This window comes from Astatotilapia calliptera, chromosome 9 (assembly GCF_900246225.1).
Source record: "Astatotilapia calliptera chromosome 9, fAstCal1.2, whole genome shotgun sequence".
In the NCBI taxonomy this organism is placed as follows: domain Eukaryota; kingdom Metazoa; phylum Chordata; class Actinopteri; order Cichliformes; family Cichlidae; genus Astatotilapia; species Astatotilapia calliptera.
In genome coordinates this window covers 14243381-14270780 of record NC_039310.1, presented here as the reverse complement: position 1 = coordinate 14270780, position 27400 = coordinate 14243381, and the positions used below count along the sequence as shown (strand labels likewise).

The following is a 27400-nucleotide window of genomic DNA, read 5'->3' as shown; positions in this document are numbered from 1 at the left end:
CCGTAAATGACTAGTCTTCACAAGAAAAACAGACAACTTTACAGTTTTGGAAGGACATGTCTCCAGCTGGAAAGTACATTTCTTAGCTGCAGCCTTTAAAAATATAAAATTTGGCACAAAACATCCCACAAGTCAATTTTTTTCTAATAGGGATCTCTCCATCTGTTCTCAGTCTAGTTACGAGGTTACGATTCTGAATAAATCTCAAATGTGCCTATGCCTATTTCTTCCTATTAAGATTGGAAAATGAATAGAGTCCACCTCGCGTCTTTGAGCCTGCTGAGGTCACAGTAATGTGTGTTTTGTCCAAGGGTTTAAAGTGTGTATCACTGAGTGTTTATGTGCTTTGGGCTCCTGGAATGGCACAACCATGCTATTCCAGCTTAATGCTAGTCATTTCATGCCCTGACTGGATTGCAGCAGATAGAGTTTTTTTGCGCCAACGAGAGGGCAAAGATTATGTGTGTGTTTATGTGTGTGTGCGTGTGCATGCGAGTAATTTCTGGATTGTGTGTCTAAACGGGTGCTGTGGGGCAAAATGCAAGATGATAGCAAGAGAGAGGAGAGAGGAAATCGATGTGGGGGCATTCTGAAAGCCTCAGGAGACACAAGCACGCACACAAGCACACACACACACACACACACTCTGCAACTGTGACAGACCACATATTTACTGTATCTGTGTGTGTCTGTGTGTGTGTATTATGAAGTACGCATTTGGAAAAAAACAAATACCAAACCCCTTGAGCATTTTTCAGCACTCAAATGTACAGAATAGTGTCAGCACATAGAGTTTTTTTTCTTTGTAGATGAGTATTTGTGTGTAAGAAAGAACTTGGATAGAAAAAAAGCTCACGGAGCTCTTAGACTGCAAACTAGCTGACATAATGTCATTCAGTGTAACGGCTTTAGACAGCACTTTGGCTCAAAATTCGACTTTGTGTCTATTCACTGGTTGGCATTTTGACACAAAATGGTGGGCCAGGCGCACCAGCAGGAAATGGTCAGCAAGCGCTTTTGACACCAAATGTTCAAATCCCTTTGAATCCCAATGAATCCCAATGAATGCAATTAGTCATCAATCGACCGCCATGCCGTGCCAGGAACCCGTTTCACAACAGCTTCGAGATTAAATAAAAGCCCTAGATTTTAAAACTCTTGATCAGAAAGGCACCACTGTGGCTGCGGGGAATTTAATTTGAGCCACTGAACATGATCACAGAAACCCGCTGCATGACACGTCAATCAAAGCTCTCAGAGCGGACTAAGAGTCTGTGAAATGAGGGTTGGGCAAAGCTGCCCCATTGATTGATGTTTTAAATGTTTATCTCTTCTTTGTCACAGTCTGTTTGTTCCAGCTTTAATGTTTGACAAAATGATATCTGTTTTCATATATGTACACACATGTACACACTGCTCAAAAAAATTAAAGGAAGGCTTTCATCAGATCCTAAGAAGAACACATCAGATCTCATTGGGGGGAAAAAATCATGCTGGATATGGATACTGATATAGACTGGCTAATGTGTTAGGAACAATGAAAACGATTGGGAGGCCAGTCCATTTAGCTAAAATGTCACTGCAGCAACTCAAAATGCTACTGGTTTCTATTGCCCTTATGTGGTTGTATGCATGCCTGACAATGTTGGTGCATACTCCTAATGAGACCACAGACGGTGTCCTGTAGGAACTCCTCCATGGTCTGGACCAGGGCATCACAGAACTCCTGGAGAATCTTAGGTACAACCTGACAGGTAGTATGCATTCTCAGCCTCCAGGAGCTGCCTACTCTCGCCACATGATGCCGGGCAATGGCGTGCATCAGGAGGAAGCCAGAACCCACTGCACCAGTGTAGTGTCTAACAGTGGGTCCAAGAATTTAATTCTGATAACTAATGGCAATCAGGGTGCCTTTGTTTAGCCAGCTGAGGTCTGTGTGTCCCTCCATGGATATGCCTCCCACGACCAACACTGATCCAAAACCAAACCAGTCATGATGAACAATGTTACAGGCAGCATAATGTTCTCCATAGCTTTTCCAGATTTTTGCATCTGTCACATGTGCTCAGTTGAACCTGCTCTGTTGTGTGAAAAACAAAGGGTGCCAGTGGTGGAGCTGCCAATTCTGATATTTTATGGCAAATGCCAGCCGGACTCAGTGGTACTGGGCAGTGAGCATAAGGCCTACTAAAGGACAACCCGCCCTCAAGAAGTTTGTCTCTGATTGCTTGGTCAGAAACATTTACACCAATGGCCTGCTGGAGATCAATTTGCAGGGTTCTGGCAGTATTCATCATCCTTCTGCTTGCACAAAGGAGAAGATACCCATTCCTGCTAATGGGTTAAGGACCTTATACGGCCCTATACAGCTCTCTAGAGTAACTGTCTGTCTCCTGAAATCTTCTACATGGTCTTCACCCAATATTGGCTGAAAAGGTTACAGCTACACTTCTGCTATACTTCTATAAAACTACTGCTAGCACAGAAAGCTCAGGACAAACAGTCTTGTATATTCGCCAAGGTTAGTGCTGGATCAAATTTTAACTTGATTGCTTGTTTTTTTCTGTATTATAACCAAGATTTAAAACTTTTTCCACTTTATCTTGTAATCCACAATAAAAGCCAGTGACAGAACTGATCTCTTGACCTGAATTTCCACCAGAGGAACCAGAATTTGTAATAAATTGAGCTTTGTTCAAACACAATTTGTCAAAAAGTTGCATCTTTTTCTTAGCAGTTCTGCAAGCATGAAAATAGGTTTTATTTAATCAATTAATTTATTTTAGTTTTTACTGTAAAAGATTTTATGATTGTTTTGGTTTTCTGGCCAGGCTTTTGTTCCACTGCAGAGAACAATATTCAGGGCATATGAAACATCTGCACTGTTCTGTTATGTCAGCAGCTTAATATGCTGAATTTGCCCAGCATGTCACAATGTGCAGGGGGAACATTTACCACTACACTAAACTTTCTTGTAATTTTTTTTTAAGCAGACTTAACGGATAGCTGTTCAGGCTTCTTGAAGGACAATTAAAGCTCTTCTTTGGATGTTGGCTTCTTTTTGTTTATTTTCTGTAAAAATGATCACTCACTGCCTCACTAACATTGAGGTCTGGGCTCTGGAGGACCAATTCAGAACTAATGTGTTGCATTCTATGTTTTTTTTTCTATCAAGCAGTGGCAGTGTGTTTAGGCTCAATGACATACTGAAAAATGAAGCTGTTGCCAACCTGAAAAGACTTTTCTGCATTCATAATTGCATGAATTTTGGCTTAATCCTCTACAGCACAAGTTGAAATGGCTGAAATTGTTAGGATGCCTGGGTCGTCGACCCAGGGTTTTGAGTTTATTATATTATTTATGATTTCTAGTCTTTGGTTTCTTTGTTAGAGTTCTGTCTTATGGTTTATGTCTCTGTGCCATGCCCTGGTCCCACGTCTCTGTTCCCTCTGTTGTAGTGCCTGCCTGTGAGTCTGTGTCTGTAAGTTCAGTCTGTGTTATGTTTCCTGTTTTACTTTGAAAGTCCTTGTCTCGTGTAATTGCGTCTGGTTGTGCTTCCTTTGTGTCGTTAGGCCTGATTTTCCCCAGCTGTGTTTCCCTCCTGTTACTCATTCCCTGATTGCTCCCTCTGTGTATTTGAGCCCTGTGTTTCTCTGTGTCTGTGTTGTGATCTACCGTTTACTATGCTGTGTGCTTGCCTGAGTTTGGTTTTTGGCGTCTCAGTTTTGTTACCTTTTTTGAGTTCACGTCTGTCTCCGGAGTCTGCACTTTGGGTTCTTTTTCTGCCTGACCACAGCCGTCACATAACAGAAATGAAGCCCCAAACCATCACACTGTGTTTTACACGTGGTTGTACCTCAGAGAGAGGTACACCTAACTGTTGTACCTATTTGTTACGGACATAACTGTTCATCTGGCATAGATAGTTCTTTTCAGGCCTGCCACTTCATCTTTTCTCTTCCATTTCTTCAGTCTCATCACATTTTCAGTACAAGCTACACACCATGCTGAGATGTGCCAAGTTTTTGGATTATAGCTTTTTGGGAATCACCTTGTTGTTACAAAAATACTATTTTATGCCTGTCAAACTGTGTTATCTTTGCCAATTTTTATAGATCCAACTAAAGAAATGGGAACAAATTATGTTTTTTTTTTTTTTTGTTTTTTTCCTGCAACAGGCTGCTAGTAACAAAAGACAGGACAGAATTTAAAATTGGTTTTCTGTTAAGTTGTCTGTTGTTTGTAGACACAACAATGGTTCAGCCTTAAGGTTAGGGGCTTTTTTGTGCTTGAAGAATTCACTGGCCAGTCTTAAGTGATTTAACTAACAAAAAATATTTTGCTGAAAATTATCATTTACAAGGACTGGACTGAAAATGAGTGAAAAAACAGCCAGCCAAGAAAACTTTTGAAAGCCCTTCAGGTAGCATGGTGGCACAGAGGCATCATGGTGGCACCCCGATTAGCACAGTTGAGTCACAGCAAGAAGGTCCTGAGTTTGATTCCACCACCTGGCCTTTCTGTGTGGAGTTTGCATGTTCTCCCCATGTTTACGTGGGTTCTCCCTGCATACTCTGGCTTCCTCCCACAGTCCAAAGACATGCAGTTAGTAGGGTTAGATTAACTGGTAATTCTAAATTGCCCGTAGGTGTGAATGGTTTACTCTCTCTAAGTTTTAGCCCTGTGACAGACTGGCAACCTGTCCAGGGTATACCCTGCCTCTCGCCTTATGGTAGCTTGGATAGGCTCCAGCCCCCCCGCGACCCTGACAAATATAAGCGGAAGAGAATGGATGGATGAAAACCTTTGAAAGACCTTCAGAAAGCATCGAGAACTATGGCTCAAGACCACCTGAAAAACAAGAAAGTCTGGCTTTGAAGCAAAATATAACGAATGTTGACTCAGAACTTTTGCACAGTATCACAGATCTCAAATTCTTAAGCTTTTGATTTCACCCTCCAACTTTATAACAGCTAAAAATGTGTGTGTGTTTTATTTTAACACACCACATATATGACTGTGTGTGTTTGTGAATGGATTCTAAAACATGAGAAAGTCATACTTACACTCTCATAACACACATATATATAGGGCCTTGAGGGTGGGCACGTTAACGGCGTCCAGTGGACGGTCTGTGTACTCAAACCTACCTCTGGCGCTGGTGCCCACCTCCCAATTTTAAATCCATGTAGACATTGAGGGTTCTTGGGAGTGGCCGTGCTAACACCTGCTGCTCTCTGGCAGCAGCACCATGCTCTCCCTTGTTTTAAATGCACTTTAGAACAACACGCAGCAACACTACACATGAGCGGGAGGAGGGAGGTATGGGGTCTTCACACATCCCCGTTCTCTGCTAGCCATTGGGGCGGGGGGGCTGGGAGGAGATGTTAGCTGTTCGATTGGCCTCCCTGCTGCTGCGGAGCCTGGGACGGTCTGCTTGCCTCCACCCCGGGGGGAAGGGTAACATCTCTTGGGTCTGGGTTCTGTTTCCCCTTCTGGGGGCGAGGGTACCTGGACCCGGGGTATAGAGTATGTTTGGGGAGTGTGATTGTGTGTACATGTCCATTTATGTCAATCCTTACATTGGGTGAGTGCTGAGTGTTTGTATATGTGTGCATGAGGGTGGGAATGCATGTTTGTGTCTGTGTGTGCCTGTTTGTCTGTGTCTATATGTCAGGTCGGATCTTAGACTCCACCTGTCTGGGAACTCCCAGGCCCTCCAAGGCCTATCTCCCCTCACCACACTCCCTGCCGGTGACTGATGCCCTTAGGGGTCGGTGCATTGGTGGTTCTTGGTGTCCGGGGCTGGGCACTCAGGTATGTACCGGCTCACTCCCAGTGGCTACCTGGCGGGGCCTGGTGCCTGTTGCTCGGTCAGGCCTCCTCCGGGGTGCGGGGGGCCCTCGGGCCTCCGGCCTCTGGGCCTGCTGCTCTGTTCACTCTGGCACAGCTGGCTGCCGGCAGAGCCGGCGGGCACGCCGGTGCAGCCCCCTCTAGCTTCTGCTCGGTGGCTACTGGGTGACGCCTCGTCTGGGGAGCCTCAGCCCTTCCCATGAGGGTGGCACGGATGACCCTCCGGTGGTCCTCTTTGGGCTCTCGTGCTCTGGGAGCCTCTGGATGTTTGGGGCCTGGATCTCCTCCATGCCTGCTTCATGCCCTGGGGGACGGGGCTATGGCTCTCTACACCCTCTAGCAGACCATTACATGTGGAAACCATTTGAATACAAGCGCGCTGATCCACACAGGTGTGCACACGGGTGTTCACTGCTCATAGACTTAAATTACACCTTTCTTGGCTGCTACTTCAAAGCACATTGTGCGCTGTCTGTCCTGCGTGCTGCACAACAACATTGAATATTCAGTATTTACTGCTGTTTACACTTAGCTAGATTAATGCGATGGTGTTGTGTTTAGTATGTTGCTTTGTTTTTTTTTTTTGCTTGTTTTCTATTCTTCTCTCAACAGGTGATCCAGGAGATTTTTTTTCTCCACCCCCCCCTTTCTCACTGTCCCTCTCCCCTTCTGTTTTTCTTTTCCTTCCTCTTTCTTTCTCCCTTTCCTATCCCTCACTCATGTCTGTCCCGTCTGTAACATCTGAAAATAAAATATAATAAACAATAAAGACAAAAGGTCGACCAAATGGACCAATACGGTAATGCCACGATGATCCATTTGGCAAAGTAAATCCATTGGGTATCCTTGTTGGTCTTCAGACAACAATTCTGATGGCTAAAGAACCAAATGGGACAGGCAAAAAAAAAAAAAGAAAAGAAAAGAAAGTCATACTGGTGCAAAGCTTTTGTATATCTGTGTGATAGTAAACACTGAACACTGAAGTAAATAGAATTTGCCCATTGTAAGTGGGTGTATGATTGTGTGTTTCAAAAGGCTGTAAGGGCTCTGCTTCTATTTGTGAAAAATGTATTGAATAAAAGAGAGAGACAGACACATTGTGTTTGTGTATGTGTGTGAGAGAGCTTGTGTTGTGTCATCCCTGAAAATGGCTGATTTGGTTAAACAGAGGATCATAATGGACATAATTATTGCACACACCAATTACCTTAAATAAATGATTGCTCTCTCATGCAATCACACAAAGCGTGTGCTGTAATCAGGCAGGTAAATGACTGTTGCTCGAGTGTGCGCCTGCATTAGCCTTTGTGCCTATGTGTGTGTGTGTGCGTGACAGGTTACACCCGACATTATCAGACGGACTGCTGGAATAAATCTCACACTAGGGTAGAGAAAAAGGCAGGGTAAGAGAGGGAAAAAGTGAGATAAAGACAGAGGAATGGCTCTTGTGCACACACCGAATCATTCAAAACAATCTTACATTTGAGCTCCAAGCGAATGAAGTCAGTGTTGCCCAAGTTTTCCAGAAAGACGCCATAGGCCGCGCTTGTCTTGAAATAGAAGGAGATGTCAGCGCTGGTCTCACCATGAAAGGTGGCAAAGTGCAGGTAGGATGATGGAGTCGTGAACGATGCTGCATTCCAGTAGTTATCTGTGGAAAAAAGGATAAGAAAAGAAAAATCAAAACTCCGAACCAAGCCATTCCACATATCTGCAACACCTGCTCCATTAGCACTGTACCAAACATCATATTCCATCCTCATCTGATAAGCTGTTGAATAAATCCACGGTAGAAATTACTTCATTTCAAATAGAGCCATTTTCATTTTGTTCAGGAGCAATCAATCTATTCTGGATAGAATATTGTTATATAGTTATGTCATGTCTATTGGTTAATGTGGCTCATTTTGATATTTCCTCAATAAAAAAAAAATTCTTAACTCAAAAGTCTATTTCTGCAAGTTTTGGACAGAAAGTAGACAGTAATTTCCTGCATCTTTAATCACATGCAGCAGAAAGTTGATCATATCAAAACAGCAGAAAGAGACAAGTTTGTATCTCCAAAACGAGAAGCTGAAAAGGGCAACAAGGGTACATGGACAAAATGTGGGATTTTTGATAACTTCACTAATGACTTTTGAATGAAGGGAGAGCAGGGCCAGCTAATGAAGACAAAGTAGCAGCACGCTAAACAGCTGCTGATGAATTATCAGACTGTGGTTGATGAAGTGACTTCTCTCCTGTCTTCCCTCCTCTCACCGTGTCTCTGTCTTGCTCCTATCACTCAAGAAGGATGAAGAGTATTATTGGGGGGAGAGAAGAAGAAGGAGGAGGAGGAGGAGCAGTCGGAGTAGAAGAGGAGTGGAGAAGACAGCTGAGAAGTGGAAATCAGACAGGCATAGGTCAGAGAATGGAATATTGAAGAGGAGATGGAAAAATAGGACAGGGCCCGGTGTGGGGGGGGGCATATGAGGGGCAAGTGGAGGAAGTGAAGGCTAATGTGTTATCAGCGGTGTGATATCTCTTTTATGCCTCAGAGGATTGGCCTAAGACCCTTCACTCTAACCTGGGGAAATAGGAACAGCTGTGCACAGGAGAGAAACATGACAACATGCACCTGAGTATGGCTGCTACTGATGATTAATTTAACTCTTATTCTAATCTGACACTGTCTACCTCTGAGTCTTAAAGACTGTAAAAATACTGATCCCAAGATGACACCTTCAATGAAAAAAGACAAGACTGCACTCTTTAGATAAATTAACAGTTCCATTAACGATTTACAGTTGCCAAATTGTCAGCTTGTACCCATTTTAAGAGTCCAAGTGCATTCCCACTGTGTGTTTTTGTGTCACCTATGTATGCACCAACACCCGTGCATCTTTTTGCGTCCGTGTCTGTCTCCTGGACCAGTGTGATAAGCATCCCCCCAGTGACAGGGCTGAGGTTCTCCCTTTTTCCTCTCTGCCTTACATTCTGTCACCAGGGGCAAGGGTAGATAGCAGCGAAGCACACACATGCACACGCCCATTCCCCCACATACACAGACAACCACCCACTGATGCTGTCGTTGCGATTATTGCGTTTGAAGTTGGGTTATGGTTCACTTCTCCATGGGAGGCACAGCCAATTACTGAACAGGGTTAATTCAGGACTAAACAGGGGGATTCCTGCAGAGGCAAAGGAAACAAATAACATCGTGTTTACTGTGATGCTGAGTCATACATGAAAGACTCAAGGGCTGCAGAAGTGATTAAAAAAATATACGATCACTGGTTTGTGGCAGTTTAAACTAGAATGAGAATCTATAGGAAATTAAAAGTGGAGCAGATTGATACACCGATACATAAAAATTACCTTCATTTTCTTTTGTGTGCGTTACATCAATAAAAAACAACCCTTAAAGTACAAACACACACACATAAAATAACCCCAACACAAATACACAGATAACATGAAAGTTTCATGCCCTCTGATATTTATTGGTATGCGCTGAATGAGACCACGAGAGCTTCGAGCAAGAGAGTAAAAAAGAAGACTTGCAACGATACAGGAGCAAGAAGGACACTGGGATAAAGAAATACAGCTTGGAGACAACTTTTCTTTTTGAAGGAGGGAGAGGAAACAGCAGGAAAAGAGAGAAGTGGGAGGTTGGAGAAATTGTTCAAAAGGGATCCAAAGCGTGAGAACCAACAGAAGACCGGGGAAAAAAAATTAGGCGGTTGACAGAGTGTCGGAGAGAAAACAGTGTTAGAGGAATAAAGACAGAAGCCAAAGCATAAACCTCGGATTGCCCTTGTGCCAGATTCACAGATGCAACTGGTTGGCTAGGCAGTATGGCACATTTATCACTCCCATATTGAAATGTTTATCAAACAACTGCTTCACAAACTGATCCAGCAAATAAATGTCTTTTCTGACTAAGACATGGCAAACACTAGGCTATCCATCCGTAATGCCTGATATGCGATGTTTGAAGGCAGGGCCACATGTTTATTGATCAAGGTTCTGTCAAGGGAGTTTTATATGAACGGCCATATGCCACAGCAAGCAGGACAACACCGGCGGGCTCAGACAGACGGGTCAGTCGTGTGTCAACTCTTGTCTGCAATCATCTGTTTTTCTTTTATGCACTGTGTGTAGAAAACCTACAGCAAGACCTGAATCAATGAATAGTGAAGGGCGCTTCCAAGATAGGCTATTTTCAAATGAAATCTGAAGAGGTTTTCTTGACAAGAGTTTTTTTTTTTTTCTGTTTAATTGGCACTCAAGGTAATACCAAAGAAGAAATTCTCATCGTGTTCTCTCTTCTTTTCCTAGATGCCCTTGGTCATACTGTCTGGTGTATTGTGGGTCTTAGTCAAGATTATCTCAGATATACTTTAAGTTAATTTGTAGCCACTGGCCTTCTCCCTTCTGTGTTTGCTTGTGACCTCGCATTCTGGTGTGGCTAATATTAAAACACAATTAAAAAAACCTCGCCATGAAAACAAGAAAAGAGGACTACATATAGGACGTAAAATATTGGTGAAAAACAGCAGCATGTCCATGATGAGATGAGAACCATCATCTTTAGCAGCCTGTAGAAATCCACATCCCCTCTGTGCCCACCAGCCACATACTGATCAAGGATATTCCAGTGCAGGGATGTCAAACTCATTTCACATCACGGGCAACATACAGCCCACTTTGATCCTATGTGGGCCGGACTAGTGAATCTCCCCTCTAACTATACATGTAATCAATGAGATATCTTAATATAAGAAAAAGAAGCACAATTTCCACAGTACATCTCACTTTTTGTACATAATAAATACATGCTGTTGTAAATGAAAGAAATCTGTCAGCATGACTCTTTGGGCTTACATCGTAACAAGTAAATGTATAAAATACAGAAATTTACAACTTAATTATTTAGTGTAATATGAGTGGACATGGGAGAGGTTATTATCACTCGTAAAAGCTGTAAAACGTTTGAAAATACAGTTAAAAGTAAAACCTTTGTGTCTGGGTCTTATATTTGACACTCCTGTTCTAGTGCCTTTGAATTTTTTTTGTCAATTAATTAAAATCAGGTAAACTTTCAGATAATCATCACAGATAAAATTTTGATGATTTTGGCTTATATACAGCTCTTAGTTTTAAATGCGATAGTGAAAGATCAACTACAAGAAAAGGATTTGCAGTACAGATTTTTCTAACTTCTTGTCTGGTTATGTTTTATTTTTTATACTAAATTCTTGGTTGGGGTTACTTTAACAAGATGTGGCATGGAAGTGACCACTTTGTGGTAGTGCAGAGGTGTTGTTGAAGCCCAGGTTGTTTAGTAGTGGTCTTCAGCTCATCATACTCGGGTATTTCTAGTTCGCCTCTTGTGAATCACCCACAGTTTCTCTGTATTTTTCAGGTCAGGCGAGTTGGCTGGCCATTCAAGCGCAGTAATGATACGGTTAGCAAACCATTTGGCAGCAGTTTTGGCTCTGTGAGCAGGTGCTAAGCTAAGTTTGTCAGCAGATGGAAGCAGGAAGTGCTCTCCTGGTTGATGTTGCATTGACTTTGGACTCACAAAAAACAGAACAAATCACCCGGCACCAACAGATGACATGGCATCCCGGATCATCATGGAACCTTCATGCTGGACCTCAAACACACTAGATTTTATGCCTCCTTACTCTTCTCCCAGACTCCAGAACCCATCTCAATCCTCTCAAGGCTGCATTCATTCCTGTTGCTTGTGCAACTTTGACACAGCACTCTGTGAACAGCCAGTGTTTTGAGCAAAAACCCTGTGTTTTGAAGGTTGTCAGGAGAGATCTGCAGTGTTCCCCATGATTGTAGTTACACTTCTTTAACTGTCATACACAAAGTGAAAATAAAATACTGAGATTGAGCTTTAAGCCATAACCATCAAATTAAAAAAAGAAGAAGTTTTTATAATTCATTTTACATATGAGAAATACAGAATTATAAAAACTTTAATTTAGATAAAAATTTGTGATGTACTACACAACACGATTCAATCTGATGTCTGGCTTTGTAACTTTTATGCTCTGAGTTATAAAATAATTGACACATTCACTGACGGTCAGTTATGTAATCAGGTGATGTAAAAATCTTTGTTGGTAAAAATGTTGTGTTTGAGGCAGATGGTGGAGATTCTACTCAATTCAACCAATTACAAGTAGTTTTGGTGACTAACAGGTCCCAGAGGTTGAGTGTGCCATACCCCCAATCTCTGCTTGACCAGTTTAAATCATAAGGCGGTTGTGCAGGTCACCTGGTGGGAGTCAACCTGTCTCTGTACAATCGGGGTCCACAAGAACTATTTTGGAGTTAATTCACCATCCTGTAGTAGCTGTGTCTATCTAGGCAATGATGTTCTGTACAATATTATGTAAGCTGTACCATAATTTAATTAAAGACAGAAAGACAGAGTTTTATTCTTCATAGAAGGGCTAGTGCTTGAGACAAAGTTTTGGAGACAAAAGTTGGGTGTGAGTCTAGTTTGCTGCTCAGCCTAATTTATGGACAGGGAGAAGCAGAATGAAAAATTCTGTTTCAAATCTAAATTCTGGCTGGACTGACTGTAAGTAGTGAATATGAATTTCTGTGTAGACGGCTACAGATTTCAAACAGACAGCAAAAGATCTATGATTTTTGCGATAACAGTTAATCACTGTATTATCACAATCAGGTCTCATATAATCGCCAAATTGACCCTTTTCAATTGGTAACAATGGAAAACTGATAGCAGTATTTTTGCTCTTTTGACAAAACAAGTCACCTGGAGGTCGGCAGCTGACTGTGCACGGTTGCACACCCGGTCTCCATCTTTGAAGCAACCATTTCAAAATCAACAGGGCTGCAAGTTTTGCAGTTTTGGTCATGCCAACGCCTCCAACCACTGTTTTCCATAGTGTGAGAGGAGCACAAACCACTGATTCTGGTTTTGGATTAGTGTGTGTGTAGCTTGTGACATTTAAACTAACAACACATCTTCTTTTTTGCTCTATTTGATATAGACACACTGAGGAAAAGACAGGAAAGCGGGGGAAGACATGCAGGTTGGACTCGAACCTGGGCAGGCCGCTCTCAGCCGTATGACATGTGGTCACCTGCTCAGCGCACTGAGCCAGATCGGCACCAAAGTGTGTGTCTTCTTGACTTATATTCGTATTAAAGAGGAACTGAGATCTGTCTGTAGGCTAAACTGTTGCTCAACATTTTCTGTTTGCATCTAATGAAACGGTTTCCCATTTAGTACGTTCATGTTGTGCACTTTGATCTATATGAAGTCTTTATCTGAAATAGATAAAAGCAGCAGTTGACCTCTACGTTAGCCCGCACGGAGAACCGTAAAAAAAAAAATCAAAGTTCACTGAGCTGTAGATGCTGACTTGATATGAGATGCAGCATAAGGTGAAGTTTGGGTCTGGAAGCCAACTAGATGATTCATCTGTCTGTGCTTGACCAGATGGGTTATATGCCAATACCAACAGATGGTAAGGATGACTGACTGCCCCGTCTCAGGTCATTAACGCGTACACTTTCAGGCACACACACACAATCACGCATATAAAATGCAGTACATGTACATACTCATTAGAAATACAAATAATGTACACTCACTGCTGGAGGGCAAAGCAGACAACACAGATGACAGCGCACCGCTGCAGTAACAGCTCGGCCTCACACGTGTCCTGCTGTATGCGTGAACACGGTGATGCTTTTCCACTGTAAATTCGTAACATTTAGGATTTCAGTACGGTGGCCCTGAGAGGCCAAACAGACTGCCATTTAAGAAAACACCAGCAATAAAAAAAACGATGCAAAAGCACACAAAACACTATGGAAATAGGAAAAACGACAACTGAAATAGGAAAAAAGAGAGTTCCAAAAGCACAAGGATAGTGTTTCTGGGGAGACAATAACCCGACAGACCAGCTGCAGGAACCAAAATATGCTAACAATTGCGCTGGGAGACACTTAAAAGAAGTGGAGGCTCTATCGGTTTTGTGAGGAAAGAAAAGATGAGAGGTAAGTGTGTTAGCCTAACAACGAGCCTAAAAATTCGTCATCAGTATTATATGAATCATGATAAAACACAACTAGCATGTTTTGGGTTCCTGCAACTGGTCCGTCGGGTTATTGTCTCCCCAGAAACACTTCCCTTGTGCTTTTTGAAATCTCTTTTTTTTCCTATTTCTGTGTTTTTTCCCCTTGTTTTAAGATGCAGTCCGTTTGGCCCCTCAGGGCCACCGTATTTCAGGGTACAAGCACCTATTCCTCAAGTTCTCAGAGCAAACTCATAGTTTGCCATCTAATTTAACTTTTCCACTTGCTACTTATTGCGACATATACTTCAGGTAAAGCTGTTGAGAGATTTTTCATTAAAGGACTAAGAATAGGCTCATTTAACAAGGAAAGCAAAGCCACCTATCTTCGAAGGTCACACTTCTGAGTTGTCCCTAAGGGCACGTCTAAGATATTAATGTTTAAAACACTTGAACCTATATACAGCTCTGCAGAATGTTAAAGAGTGGCACACCAAGCATATATCTCTTCATCGCTCATTTTTTTTCTCTCCCATTTCCACTGAGACCTGTATTTCATCTCATTTGTATAATTGAGCCGTCTGTGGCACGCAATTTTATGGTCTATGTGCTGTATATTCATGCTAAATGTAGCATTTGAATCTTCAGGTAATTAGTTTGTGTCTGTCATTTGAGACCTGCAAAGCCTTTGTCAGTCTCACTCTGTAATTAAGTTTTTTGTCATACATTTTCAGCATAAACTTTCAGTGCTCAGAGGTATATAAATGGCGAAGCAGTCTGGAGGGAGGTTGAAAAAAGAATAATTTCATTCTTTGTTTTCTTCCAAATAACGTCCATAAATCATCATTCCAATGTTGTTTGTAAATTTGCTAAAACCAGAAATACAAAAAGAATTCTAATGGCAGTGCTTTGGGTGCAAGAGTCGACAAAGCTGGACAAAAAGCTGTAATTCTTTAATGCCTCCTAGGCTTCTTCAGGTTTACCTCATCTTTTAATGAGAGACCAGAGAACAGATAACATTCTTGCCAAAAGCTCCGTCACACTTGAGGATAACTAAGATGGCAGCCTCCTTGCAAATAGGAAAATTGGTGATTGCATTGAAATTTAGTGCGCGACACCCTCGACCTCCTGATGATTGGCAGGAGGCAACCTGTCTTCAAACCCTGTGGTTCGACTAACACTGAGTAATCGGTCTCAGACATATTGGTGAAGGTTTGCAAATAATCACTAATTTAGAAATGCCGACAAATTCCCAGCATGTTGCAATCTGATTGAGTCAGTGTCTCTTTGCATCTCAGCAGGTTTCCAACTTGTTACATTCTGGTTATATTTCTATATAAAAGCAAAGGTTAAACTGGTATCCTGCAGAAAGTGTGGAGAAATTTCTGAATTTCTGCCAATATTTGTATGAAATCACGGGATGTTTAAGGTTATCATTTATTTGATCAAGACAGCAACAAACTTTACATAAAATTTTACTGTGCATTGATATACAGGGGTTTGCTGCCAAAGTAATAACGGGGAATGAAAGTACAGAATATCCCAGCAGTAAAGTGTAGACATTAAGTCCATAAGTTGTGTATGAACCTTCAATAACATTTTTCTGTTGAGCTTAAGTTATGGACAAGGAGAGGCAGAATGAGAATGCTTTGGAGCCTGGAATGGGGAGGCGTATATAAAATCATACAATCTGAATAAAACAAAGTTCAAAGTGCTGACTGGGACGAATAATGTTATTTGCAATGAACTGAGAAAGCAGTTAGGCCCCTTCACTTTTTCTCAATATACTGGGCTGTGAAATGGTTTTTAATGGCTGTAAATTTGATTAAAAATTTAAAAAGTGCACCCTGCTTTGGCACTCAAAATTGTCTGCCTGATGGAAACACATGAACAGATATTTCACTCAGTTTCAAACGTTGATTGGCCTCAGTTACCGATGCCTTGGCACACGAACAGTGAAGAATGGTGACGAAGCCCTTAATTAATTTTGAACTATAATAGTGTGTGTGTGTGTGTAAGCTTTCATTTGTGGTCAGTCATGAGGCCAAGCGTGTCTCACAGCAGGTGCGTGAGATCATAACAGCAGAATACATATGCTGCTGTGCTTCACTTGCTATCTTTTATTTTAATTTCCATCTATTAAAATGTCCAAACCCTTTTAACATCAATAAATGGAACTAATTTCTCTCTGTCTCCCTGTGACTGTATAGGCTGCCATTAAACTAGCCGTGGAAATGGGCTTCATTAATGCCAGAGCTAACACACACACACAAGCAGAGAGAGAGAGAGAGAGAGAGACAAAGTCCACTCTAACTTGCTCCTGTGCGTACCACAAAAAAAAAGAGAAGAAACAAACGCACACACAAAAGTGTGTCTTTGTGCTTCCACACAGACACACAAGTACCTCCTTGCTAAAACTTTTCCTGACTGCTCAAGACATTAGTCATTTGCCTATGAAAACCCATTATATGGCAGCCAATCATCATTGCTCTTACTGAGACATAGCTCCATGCACAGTATGAGAAGCATCAATCATATGCGCGGGACCTATTCACGTGTGAAATTTTTAATATACATTTAATATGCCTTAATGGGCCAATGTATAATGTATGCTCCATGTTCCAGTGTCTTGGCCGGCACTATGGCAAACATACCTCAAAGTCATCTTCATTGTAAAGGTTGTTAATTTGGTCACTCAATATAAAAGAAGATGTCTCACTTTGTCTTGCGCCCACAAAGACACATGCGGTGATAACAAGGAAGACAAAGAAATACTGCGCCGTCCAAGTGACAGAAGAATCCATCTTTATTAATTGTGTTTGCCACACTTTCAGACCCCCACACACAAACAAATGTGATGTCATGGGTCATTAAATCATGGTTTGTTTGTATGTTGGCAGCTCGGCGATGAAGGGACATTAGTGACTGGCACCGGGTTGTTGATGAAGGGACCATAATGGGTGTGACACCAGGGAGAAAGAAGGGCAGGTGTTCTGTCATGTTCTGCACCCTCGACAGAACCAGGCCACTTCCTGTCTGCCGGAGGACGGGCTGTTAGAGATAAAAATGACAGCGAAATATCCAGTGCGTGATGTTTAACTGTGGCATACTTGATATCTGTGGTATACTTGGCTAAATTCCTTTGTAGTTTTAAATCCAGCACTATCTCTAAAGCACAGCCCGCTGAGATAGCATAGCTCCATTCTTTTATTTCCTTTAGTTTGAAAAATGAGCAGTCAATAGAGAGTTTATGAAGAATTATTAGTGCAATGATCATGCCGTCTTGCACTATAGATTAAATCCATTTTTACTTTTCCTCTCTAAAGGATATTATTTGCCCCAAAACCACTTTGGTGCTTTGTTACATTACAGCACAGATACCAATATTAGTTTCCTTTCTTAGTATGTTAATGTATTTTTCCTTAGGCGACAGAAAAAAAAAAAAGGGAAGTTGGAAGTGACAGAAGCAATCTCTCAGATATAACATAATTGAGGAGGAGATTGCAAAGAAAAGCGTCTGGACTTCTTTAAGTTGCTTGAAAAGGTTTCACCTCTCATCCGAGAGTCTTCTTCAGTTCTAAGGTCAAATGGTGGAGAGTCCCAGATTTAAACCCCGTGGGAGTTTCCCCCCACAGAGGGACAAAAGGACCCCCTGATGATCCTCTAATCGCCTGAGCCAAGGTGTGAAACTGGGTGTGGGTCCCAATCAGCCAGGGTTTCGGGTGTGTTCATTGTGAAACCTGGCCCCACCCTATCATGCGAATTCCTGAGATCAGATGGCCCAGGATGTGAGTGGGTGTTAAGGCGTCTGGGGAGGGAACTCAAAACTGGATTATAGATGGCAGACAGTTGGTGTTGTAAACCACCGCCTCTGTTCAAAGATGGTCGCTCACAGTGGACATAGATGGCTTCTTTCACTCTTTCAAACCATCTGTCCTCTCTGTCCAAAATGTGAACATTGGCATCCTGGAAAGAGTGTCCTTTATCTTTAAGATGCAGATGGACTGCTGAGTCTTGTCCTGTGGAGGTGGCTCTTCTATGTTGTGCCATGCGCTTGTGAAGTGGCTGTTTGGTCTCTCCAATGTAGAGGTCTGGGCATTCCTCGCTGCACTGTACAGCATACACCACATTGTTAAGTTTGTGTTTTGGAGTTTTGTCTTTCGGGTGAACCAGTTTTTGTCTGAGCGTGTTGCTGGGTCTGAAATACACTGGGATGTCGTGCTTGGAGAAAACTCTCCTGAATTTTTCTGATACATCGGCTACATAGGGGATGACAATGTTGTTGTGTCTGCCATTGTCATTCCCTATGTAGCATGATAAGGTGGGGCCAGGTTTCACAATGAGCTCACCCGAAACCCTGGCTGATTGGGACCCACACCCATTTTCACATCTTGGCTCAGGCGATTAGAGGATCATCAGGGGGTCCTTTTGTCCCTCTGTGGGGGGATACTCCCACTAGGTTTAAATCTGGGACTCCCCACCATTTGACCTTAGAACTGAAGAAGCTTCTCGGATGAGAGGCGAAACGTCTTCAAGCAACTTAAAGAAGTCCAGACGCTTTTCTTTGCAAGCTCCTTTGACTACGATTACCTGGATGACTGAGAACCTTCACAGACATAATTGAGGAGTTCATTCTGTTTTGAATTGCTCAGTGGATAATACATTTAGAAAAGTGGAATGAAATTAAGGTTGCTTTTAAACTCGTATATTGGTTCATTTGTTCTGCGTTAAAGATAAAAAGATGCGCTTGCTTTTTACAGTTTTCTGCTTCATGTTCAGGTCACAATACAGACCTGGGCCATATTAAGCAAACAAAATTACTCCTTGGGTTCATCCAAAAAGGTTGTACATGGGGCCACCAAACTGTTTTAGTGGTACACATGTGACAGATTGTAGGATATACTTTTAAAGTTGCTTTAACCTGTCAACAGGTGCTGCTGCTCTTGCAAGCTGCTTTGGAACCACTTTTCCTTTCATGAAGTACCCAGCCTTATCAAAGTCAAGTGCTCTACTTGTGTTTGGGTCTTGATGCCTAACACACAGCTATGCACATGGAAGCCTGGGGGAATCTCAGAACAAAGGTACATAGCCCCCAAAAATGTGAATAATGCAAAAAAAAATTTAGTATCATATTACAGTATGATGGTTTGAATCAAATTTATTTAGCATTTTATTTAGGCCAGTATCACAAACCGGTCACACCATAAATATAAAAATACATCAGATGTGCGTTTGTGAAATAAGGCAGTGGCAGATCTCAACAAGCTGACAAGAAGAGCCTGCTGGCTCGCAGGGATCATGGTGGCTAAAGCCACTGAATATCCTCTCATAATGACAGCTAAGCCTTAATGTAGTGAAAGCTTACACCATTAGAATACCATTTCCATTATCCATTTAACTTTTCTAAGTTTATCTTGAAGCCCACTGTGTTACAGAACCTCTGAATTTACAGAGTAAACAGCTGCATCACAGCTATACCGCGCAGTTGATCCGTGCTGATCTGACAGAAACTCGGTACACACTACAGGAGTCACATATCGCAGGTAAGATGCGGACAAAGTGAACTGGCCCAGGTTGCATGAAACGGGAAGTGGTCAATATCATAGTTCTGCACAATATGTGTGTATCTTCCAACTGACCCAAAGTCCCAATGAGAGCAGTGCGCCAACACTGATTAGAAGCACAGACAGGAAGAGAAACAGCAAGGATTAAAGTGCCTCTCAGTTTGTGTGTTTGTGTGTAGGTGTGAGTGTTCTGCTAGATCTGACACCTGATGTTTACCTGAGCAACAACCTAAACTACCGGGAGTTGACTGAAGGGAATAAAAGGATGAGTGCTTAGATGAAAAAGCTTTGAACGGAGTTCAGATGCATTTATCTCACCACACACATAGACATTAGCACAAAATGCGAGTGCGTTCACGCACAAAAACACACATATGCAGAGGCAGATAAAGAAAGATTCCAAAATAGAAAGACAATCAAGATAAAACAACAGGTTCTGTGAATGATTTGCACACTGCGAGAATAAGCAATGTGCTATTTTCAGACTCAAGTGCAAACCCAGAATGACAATGTGCTCAATTGTACTCTGCTATGCATGAAGTGTTTTCTCTTGCTCTCTCTGAAGATAGTTTTTAATTAAGACCTTATTCAAACCATCAGCAGCAAACAGTCAAAAAAGGGTTTGGTACTTTGCAAAAGTTTGACTGACAATGGATGTATTGTACAGTCAAAGACACACTGATAATGCTTAATTTCCACTGGGGTTCAGGATGAAGAAATGGCAAATATTTCTTCCACATGAGGAAGCCAAAGATAGTGATGAACAAAGTGCCCTTCCTGTCATACTGATTTTTGATGTTTGTGTGAGTTACCATTCGTTTAATTTGTTATGGTTAAATAAAGCTCCCTATATACTGTGTGACTGCACCACACTGTCACTTTTTTTTTTTGCTTGCTTTTAGGTGACTGCATAAACCCATTACTGACCCCTCGAGTTTCTTTCAGGTCCTATCAGCCTTAAACAAATATAGCTGTTGTGCTGAACTGCAGCTCCAGTGAATTGCACACATTGCACCTGCCACTTAAAAAAGCCAATTCAGGTAGTAATTTAACCGTGATTGTATAAAGGTAGCCAGCTATCAATCTAAGTTTCCTGGCACTTTGCTCGCTACTACTACACAAACCTTTCACTTTTCCTCTCTTTCATAACGTAAGTGAATACATCAACAGTGATGACGGCGGCTGCCACTGGCTGGCTTTTTATGAGTCATTTCCACCTATTACAGAAATTGCCACAACAAAGGCGGGATTGAGAAAGGCTGTAGGCCACAGGGCATACCTTAAAAATGTTGCTCCAAATTGTGTCAATCACCTGCCACTTCACCAGTTGCTACAGGAAAATGCAATTCTTTGAAAGCTAATTCATTCATACTTGTTTGAATTTAAATGTTTCAATCTGGTTTCAGGCCGATTCAGCGGAAAAGACAAGGACAAGCGATCTTATTTGTTTTGGGTTGTTTCGTTCCATTCACCAGGCAATATCGGCACTACCCGCTTTATCCCTGTGTTGACGTTTCTATTACGGTTCACCTGACATAACAGTGCAATCTGTATCTTTCATTAGACAATCTTCATCTGCTAATATCATGTACAGCCTGGTGGCATTTGTTGTAAGCACAATGGGATCTCTATAATTTGAATATGTATCTATTCCAGTGTAAGTTCTGCTGGAGTACCATTAACTGTCTATCTAAAAATGTCATACTGCTTAACATCAAATAAAGAAACAAGCACACAAACTCTTCAGAAGTTACATACAGTGTCAAAAGAGGAATTGATTCAACCTTTCGTGAGCCCTTCACAAATGTTATGCAGCCATTCTTCAGCAACCAGCTGTGAATTTTTGAGAAAATAAAATCCCTTCCTTTCCGCAGTCGACCTGGAGATGGTCATTATTGCTCATATTTCTTTTTCATTTAGTCTGCTGCAACAGCCGTCCTTGTGCTTCACTCAAAGGCCCATTTTAACCCTGCGGTGAATCCAAAAAGCTCACGCCTGCTTTCCCCATCCTGTGTAGGCTCCTCTTGAGTTTAAAGTTCATTTTACAACCATACAGATGACTCACACCGTGTGATTTAGCTCCTGGATACTCTATTGACCTTTTAGTTTCTCTTTAATCAGAGTACACCTCTGTGCCTCTCTACGGAGCCCTGCTGTCTGTTCCAAAATACTGTGGATTAGCCTGAAATTACCTACATTGCTGCTAAAAACTTAATCACGCTGTTTTCTGAATATAATAGCGCAGCCTTCTTCAATATAAATCAGTAACAAATATTAAACTAAATAAAAAGTTGACTAACACCACTTGTTGGCTGCCATATGTTGGATAAGAGCTGTAATAATTATTTCCTTTATCAATTATTTGGAAAATGAATTTTCTTTTTTTACCCCTATAAATGTAGTTTATGGGGAGAAAAAATTATTTACTTATTTCCAATTAATTTTCGGTGTATCTGCTTATCTGTACTCATTAACTGAACTTTCAACACCTTGAAGCCCCCCAGTGCCTCGCACACAGTCCATTCAACCACTTTTATGTCAGCAGTTATGACTTTGATTTTTGGACCAAGTAAATACTCATTCGTGATGTTGGAATCGTTTTCCAGCTGTCTGTCACTCACATGAGTAAAGCCAGCTGTTTTGGCGCCATCCACGTGCTCCACACCAAAGTACATTAATTGTATTTTAAATGACACAACACTTACTGTCTCCTTGACAACGAAGTGGTCCAACAGTTAGCTTGGCCTCAGAGCCTGACCTGTTGGTGTCGCCCACCACGACCTGGCTGACTGGCAGATGTTCTTGATAGACCAGGAGACCAGAATCTTCTCTCCTATAGGATGATTTGGGAAAGAATTATAGAGGTTAAGGAATTATGGTCTTTTCACCTTACTATATCTTTTGCTGTGAAAGAAACATTTTTCTATTCAGTTCAATTTAGAGTTTATTAAGAGCACAATAAAAACAAACAAACAATGAAATAACTGCGGAAATATCTGCCAGACACTATTCACAAATGTGTCAATATGATTTTCCATAAAAAATTCCTTAGCGTTGAGGTGACACATCTCAGGTAAGTGATTTTGAGTATGAAATGAAGAAGGGAAAGCTAAATATAAAAAGAAATCGATTCAGAAAAACATCAGATAGGGTAAATTGTATAAAGTACATAATAATCTCACAAAGGTATTGCAGTTGTTTATATACATAGGAGTATTCATACATGTATCCACATGGCAAAATTGGTATGGCCCAGATGTGGCCCACACAATGGCCCAAAGAACCACAAAGAATGATGGCCCTTTGGTGGCCCAGACCTGGTTTGCCAGAGGTTGCTCACACATGGGCCAGCACAAGGCCAGTTGCGGACATACTGGTGGTCCTGTGCTGGCCCAGAACAGTTTCAGCTCTGGCCCCAGATGTCAGCCTAATATGTACCTTAATCAAGTCATGTAATAACAACATGTGCCAGAACATAATAGTGCGAAAGTAACATGATGAAACTTTTCGGACAGTGAATGGACTGATTCTTATATAGCGCTTTTCTACTCTCCCAGATTACTCAAAGTGCTCTTGAGTACAGCATGCCACATTCACTGAATCACACACTTTCTCTAAACAGAGTGCTTCCTAACCACATTCTTACTCTTGACATGCAGACTGGAGGAGCCAGGGGTTGAACCACTAACTTTCCGATCAGTAGGTGATCTGCTCTACCTCCTGAGCTACCACCACCCACTGGCAAACGTGAGTAAACCGTCATTAGGTTTTGGATAAAGTGTACACTCACAAACCTGGATAAGAAATGTTGACTACCATAGCAGTATAGTATTGCAACATGGCATTTGGGTCTTCTATCTAACAGGAAAATAGGAACATAAATAGTGTCATCATTGCCAGACCTGGCCCACATTTGGTTGACATACACTCTGCCATGACACCAGTCAGTCAGAAGTACCAGCTTGATGCCGGATATGGGGAAGACCTATTTTCTATGAGCCTGGGCCACATAAACCAAACCACAATCGGGCCAGATGTGGCATGCCATCACATAAACAGTGCCATCTACTCCAGACCTGGCCCATATCTGGATGACATACCACTTACCATGCCAGAAGTCAGCCAGCAGTGGTCGGCTTGACACCAGATCCAGGCCAGACCTGTCTGCTGTGTGGGTAGGACAACATGAGTGGGCATTTGTAAGTCTATAGTTGGGGGAGGTGTTATCCACAGGCATGAAGATTTTCTTTTGTTTATGCTGTTAGATGCTGTACCAGCTGTAGTACTGGTTACTACTTAAAGGATACTTTTAACTGAGCCTATTAGTAAACTTCCAAACAGTATCAATACTGTCACTTTGGTCTTTTTTACATGTAGCACACATGAAATAGTCACTTTCAGATATGTTCACACCTCAGTACATGTTATGTGGTTTAGACAAGGGAGCGTAAGGGAGGCTGCATACAAGGAGTTCACTCACACAGTGTGAATTCACCAGAGAATTACCTGCTCTATTTTCACGTCGGTGCAATGAGACATCACACAGGCTCTGTGTTAGATAGCTAGCAGGTTAAACACCATTCAAGGTCTGATCCAATTACCTCTAATGAATCAAGTCTCACTTTTAATTTGAGTAGGTTTACATCAGTGTAGTAACAACTGCACAGGTGTGCCGTGTTTAACACAGATCAATTTCAAGATTCACCCTTTAGACATCGATAGATGTCTTTAGATCTAGTCAGGTGATCCTCTTTGAGGAACGTCTGCAGACACCTTCAGCTCTTTCTTCTTGTCTTTAGCCAGTCTGCTTAGTCACAATAAGGTCATGTCACCTCAGGACTAAGTTGCTGAAACTGAGCATGTCTGTATCTGCATTCACCCTGTTGCTATAGTAAAATTATCAACAAATTCAAGTGCCCTAGTTCCATTAATGCCCTTAATGCCCCTTAGGTTTTGCTGTTTTCACCACATATTCTCTTTCAATTGCTTTGATAGAGGATAATCTTTCCTTCATGGAAGTCTGTTCAGTTTTTTCTGAGTGTTTTTGCAAACTGCAACCCAGCCAACCCAGCCTTTCTCTTCTTCAGGCTTCTGAGCTGTTTGCTTTTTTTCCTCTAAGACTCTGCTTATGCCCTTGCGTGTTTATTGATGTGAAAATGTGCACACCTACATGTCAGACAACACTGTAGACTTCCTGTACAATATTAGAGGGTTTTTTTTGTAATGCTTCCTCGCCAGCAAACAGAGAGAACAAGGCACTGTAAAATTTATTTGTAATCTCATCAGTTTTCGAGATGAGGAGGGAGACATGAAAGCAAATTAAATCTCTTCTTCTTGCTAATGCTCAGTAATTACTCTCAAAGAGGAGGCACATGCATACACACACTCACAAACAGCGATGCAACAGCTTTTAATGAGAATATCCATCAGCTGGCTAAAAGAGCTTTAAAATGCAAACTGTTGGTTCTGGATGTAAGCACCCCTCTTAAATAAACACATCACTGATAGTGACTGAATGATGAATGCATTCATCATTCAGTCACTTCAGCCTTTGAAGTTTGACACATCGCCACACTGTCCAGTTAAGGCGGATTCTGCACTGTCAGCTTAATGCAATCGCTACATTAGCATAAGTGACGAATTTAGTGCTATCAAAAATGTAATATATAAATAAAAATGTAAATAATCCGTGGGTTTTTCATTTTTGGGTTCAGCTTATGCGGTAAGAAAAATAAAAAGAATCGACGGTCTGTCAGGTAAGAGATTGTTTGTAGGAAGCCTTGTTAATGTCTACCAAAATGAACTTCTCTACTACCAAACATGCACTTATTAAACATAACAAGCAGTTAATAGACAAACTGACCTTTACAATTTCATATAAACCGCAATTATTTTAGAAGCAGTTAAATGTCTGAGGTATGTCTGAGGAATTCATCTGCCCTGGCGAGAAAATCTGTGGGTGAGTTAATGGAATAACAAACACTCCTCTTCCTTACTGAAGTGCCAGTGAGCGTGGTATGTATGTACATAACCCTGTGAAACTTCCTTGTTTTTATAGCTAAAGCCTAGTGATAACAAGTGACAGAATCATTTTTATCTAGGTTGGCAAAAAAAAGTCACCACTGAATTCTCCACTCATTAGTAACTGTAGCGTTAGCTTTCCACTCTACGACACATGCATTCAGCTTATTATCATAAAAGTAGTATCCTGGTTATTAGAAAGATTAAAGTAGTTTGCAGTGGGTAAAAATGAAGACTTTAGCTGCACAAGATGGTCTCCAAGAAGCTTGATGGATAAAAGCTAATGCATAATGCATGAAAAAGGCTTTCCCATGATGCATGTAGTATTCATGTAATACAAAAAAAGAGCTACTTAGTAGCTTGAAAACTACTGAGAAATGGCTCTCTAATTGTGAAACTGAAACAGTGAACTTTAAAGTCTGACTCACCATTGTTTGACATCAGCATCACAGTTGCAGTCGTACTTGGGGTCGGTGCAGTTCCTGTCGATGCCACAGGCACATTTCTGGATGCCAGGCCCCGATCCACCCCAGTAGAAGTGTTTCTCGTTCCCTCTGCCAACCCACCAAGTGTAGGGTGTCCCGTCTGGGGATAGAACACAAACATCCAGAAAAGAAGCCTATAGGTTATTTCCGAAATGGAGAACATGTCAATGTGACCCTCACAGAGAAGTGCACAAAACAGATGAAAACATCTTTTTCTAAAGGCGATAAAGTTGTGCTGCTAGAGTTACAGATGATTGATTGTTCAAAATTTTAACTGTTTGAGGCTCTTTTTTTGCGTCCATGTGAATTATAGTGACAATTGGCAGCTGCACGGTGAATATAACTCATTTGCTCAACATGTTTTATGCAGCTGGATGGTAAATGCCTTTGAGACCGGAAGGCACACTTAGACACACATCACACCTGTGCTTTTACAGATCTATTAAAACAGCTTCAGCGCCATTGCATACATTTATCTTTTCTATGCACAAACCACTGCGTGTAATTGTTGGAGTGAGTGTCGGTACTTCAAAACCACATCTGCGGACACACAAACACCTCTCTGTGTTTGTATGTGCCCGTTCGTGTGTGTGGGTTCGTGTATGTGTGATTTTTAATGAGTGGATAAAAGGTGAAGGATCGCTGCTTTTCAATAAGAAATGTAATATTGTTTTCTTTTCCACGGATAATGTATTCTGGCATGGGACAGTAACTAGGCAGAGAGAGGTGTAAATATTTCGGTGGCTGGCAATATATCACAATAACAGCAAGAGAGAATGAAACAATATTACGTTTCCCTCTTTATTCCGGGAAAATAAGCCGCATTGTCAATATCATTTTGTCAAATTTCTTTAGAGACAATGAAATCTCCCGAGCCCCATTTTTTACAGAAGGGAATTGAAGCAGACTTTTGATGCAGCACAATTGCATTGAGAGGTGTGATATACTGTATTATTACATTTTTTTTTTTGGGTGGGACTAGGGGCTAAACTCCAGGAAGAAGAAACAGACGTGTTTCTATTGTGTGTCTAAATGGTTACGTGTTTGGCTTTGGTGACCTGTGGGGTTACTGCCTTCATAAAGAGAATTAGCCTCATCTCTCTTCAAGCTACTGTTCAGACAAGCCATTGTCAACAGGATTAACAGTGCCTCCTCAAGAGACTTCACAATCCTCTCAATTCACGTGTGTGTTTGTGTGTGTGTGTGTGTATTGTCGTATTTTTATACAATAGAGAGGCCAAGTTTGAATTTAAGTCAAAGTTAGACCTCATAGTCTCACATTTAAGTCAGTGGTTATCACAGATGGCACCCATCTAGCCAACAACCCAGTACTAGTATCAAGTACTGCTTTCAAACACAGACTTTTTGTTGTTGTTGTTTTTGTTCACAGTATCAGTAACTTGAAATTTGAAACCAAAAAGAA

General features: G+C 41.6%; 1 protein-coding gene across 1 annotated transcript in view; it reads right to left on the bottom strand.

Moving 5' to 3' along the window:
• The window catches only part of cntnap2a (contactin associated protein 2a), a 398850-nt gene that overhangs the window by 43834 nt on the left and 327616 nt on the right, over window positions 1-27400 (bottom strand). The window contains exons 16-18 of the mRNA XM_026179392.1: window positions 25921-26077; window positions 22177-22304; window positions 7334-7504 (exon numbers count right to left, since the gene is read on the bottom strand). Of these exons, the coding sequence (XP_026035177.1) occupies window positions 7334-7504; window positions 22177-22304; window positions 25921-26077 (456 nt within the window). The remainder of the gene's footprint in view (window positions 1-7333; window positions 7505-22176; window positions 22305-25920; window positions 26078-27400) is intronic.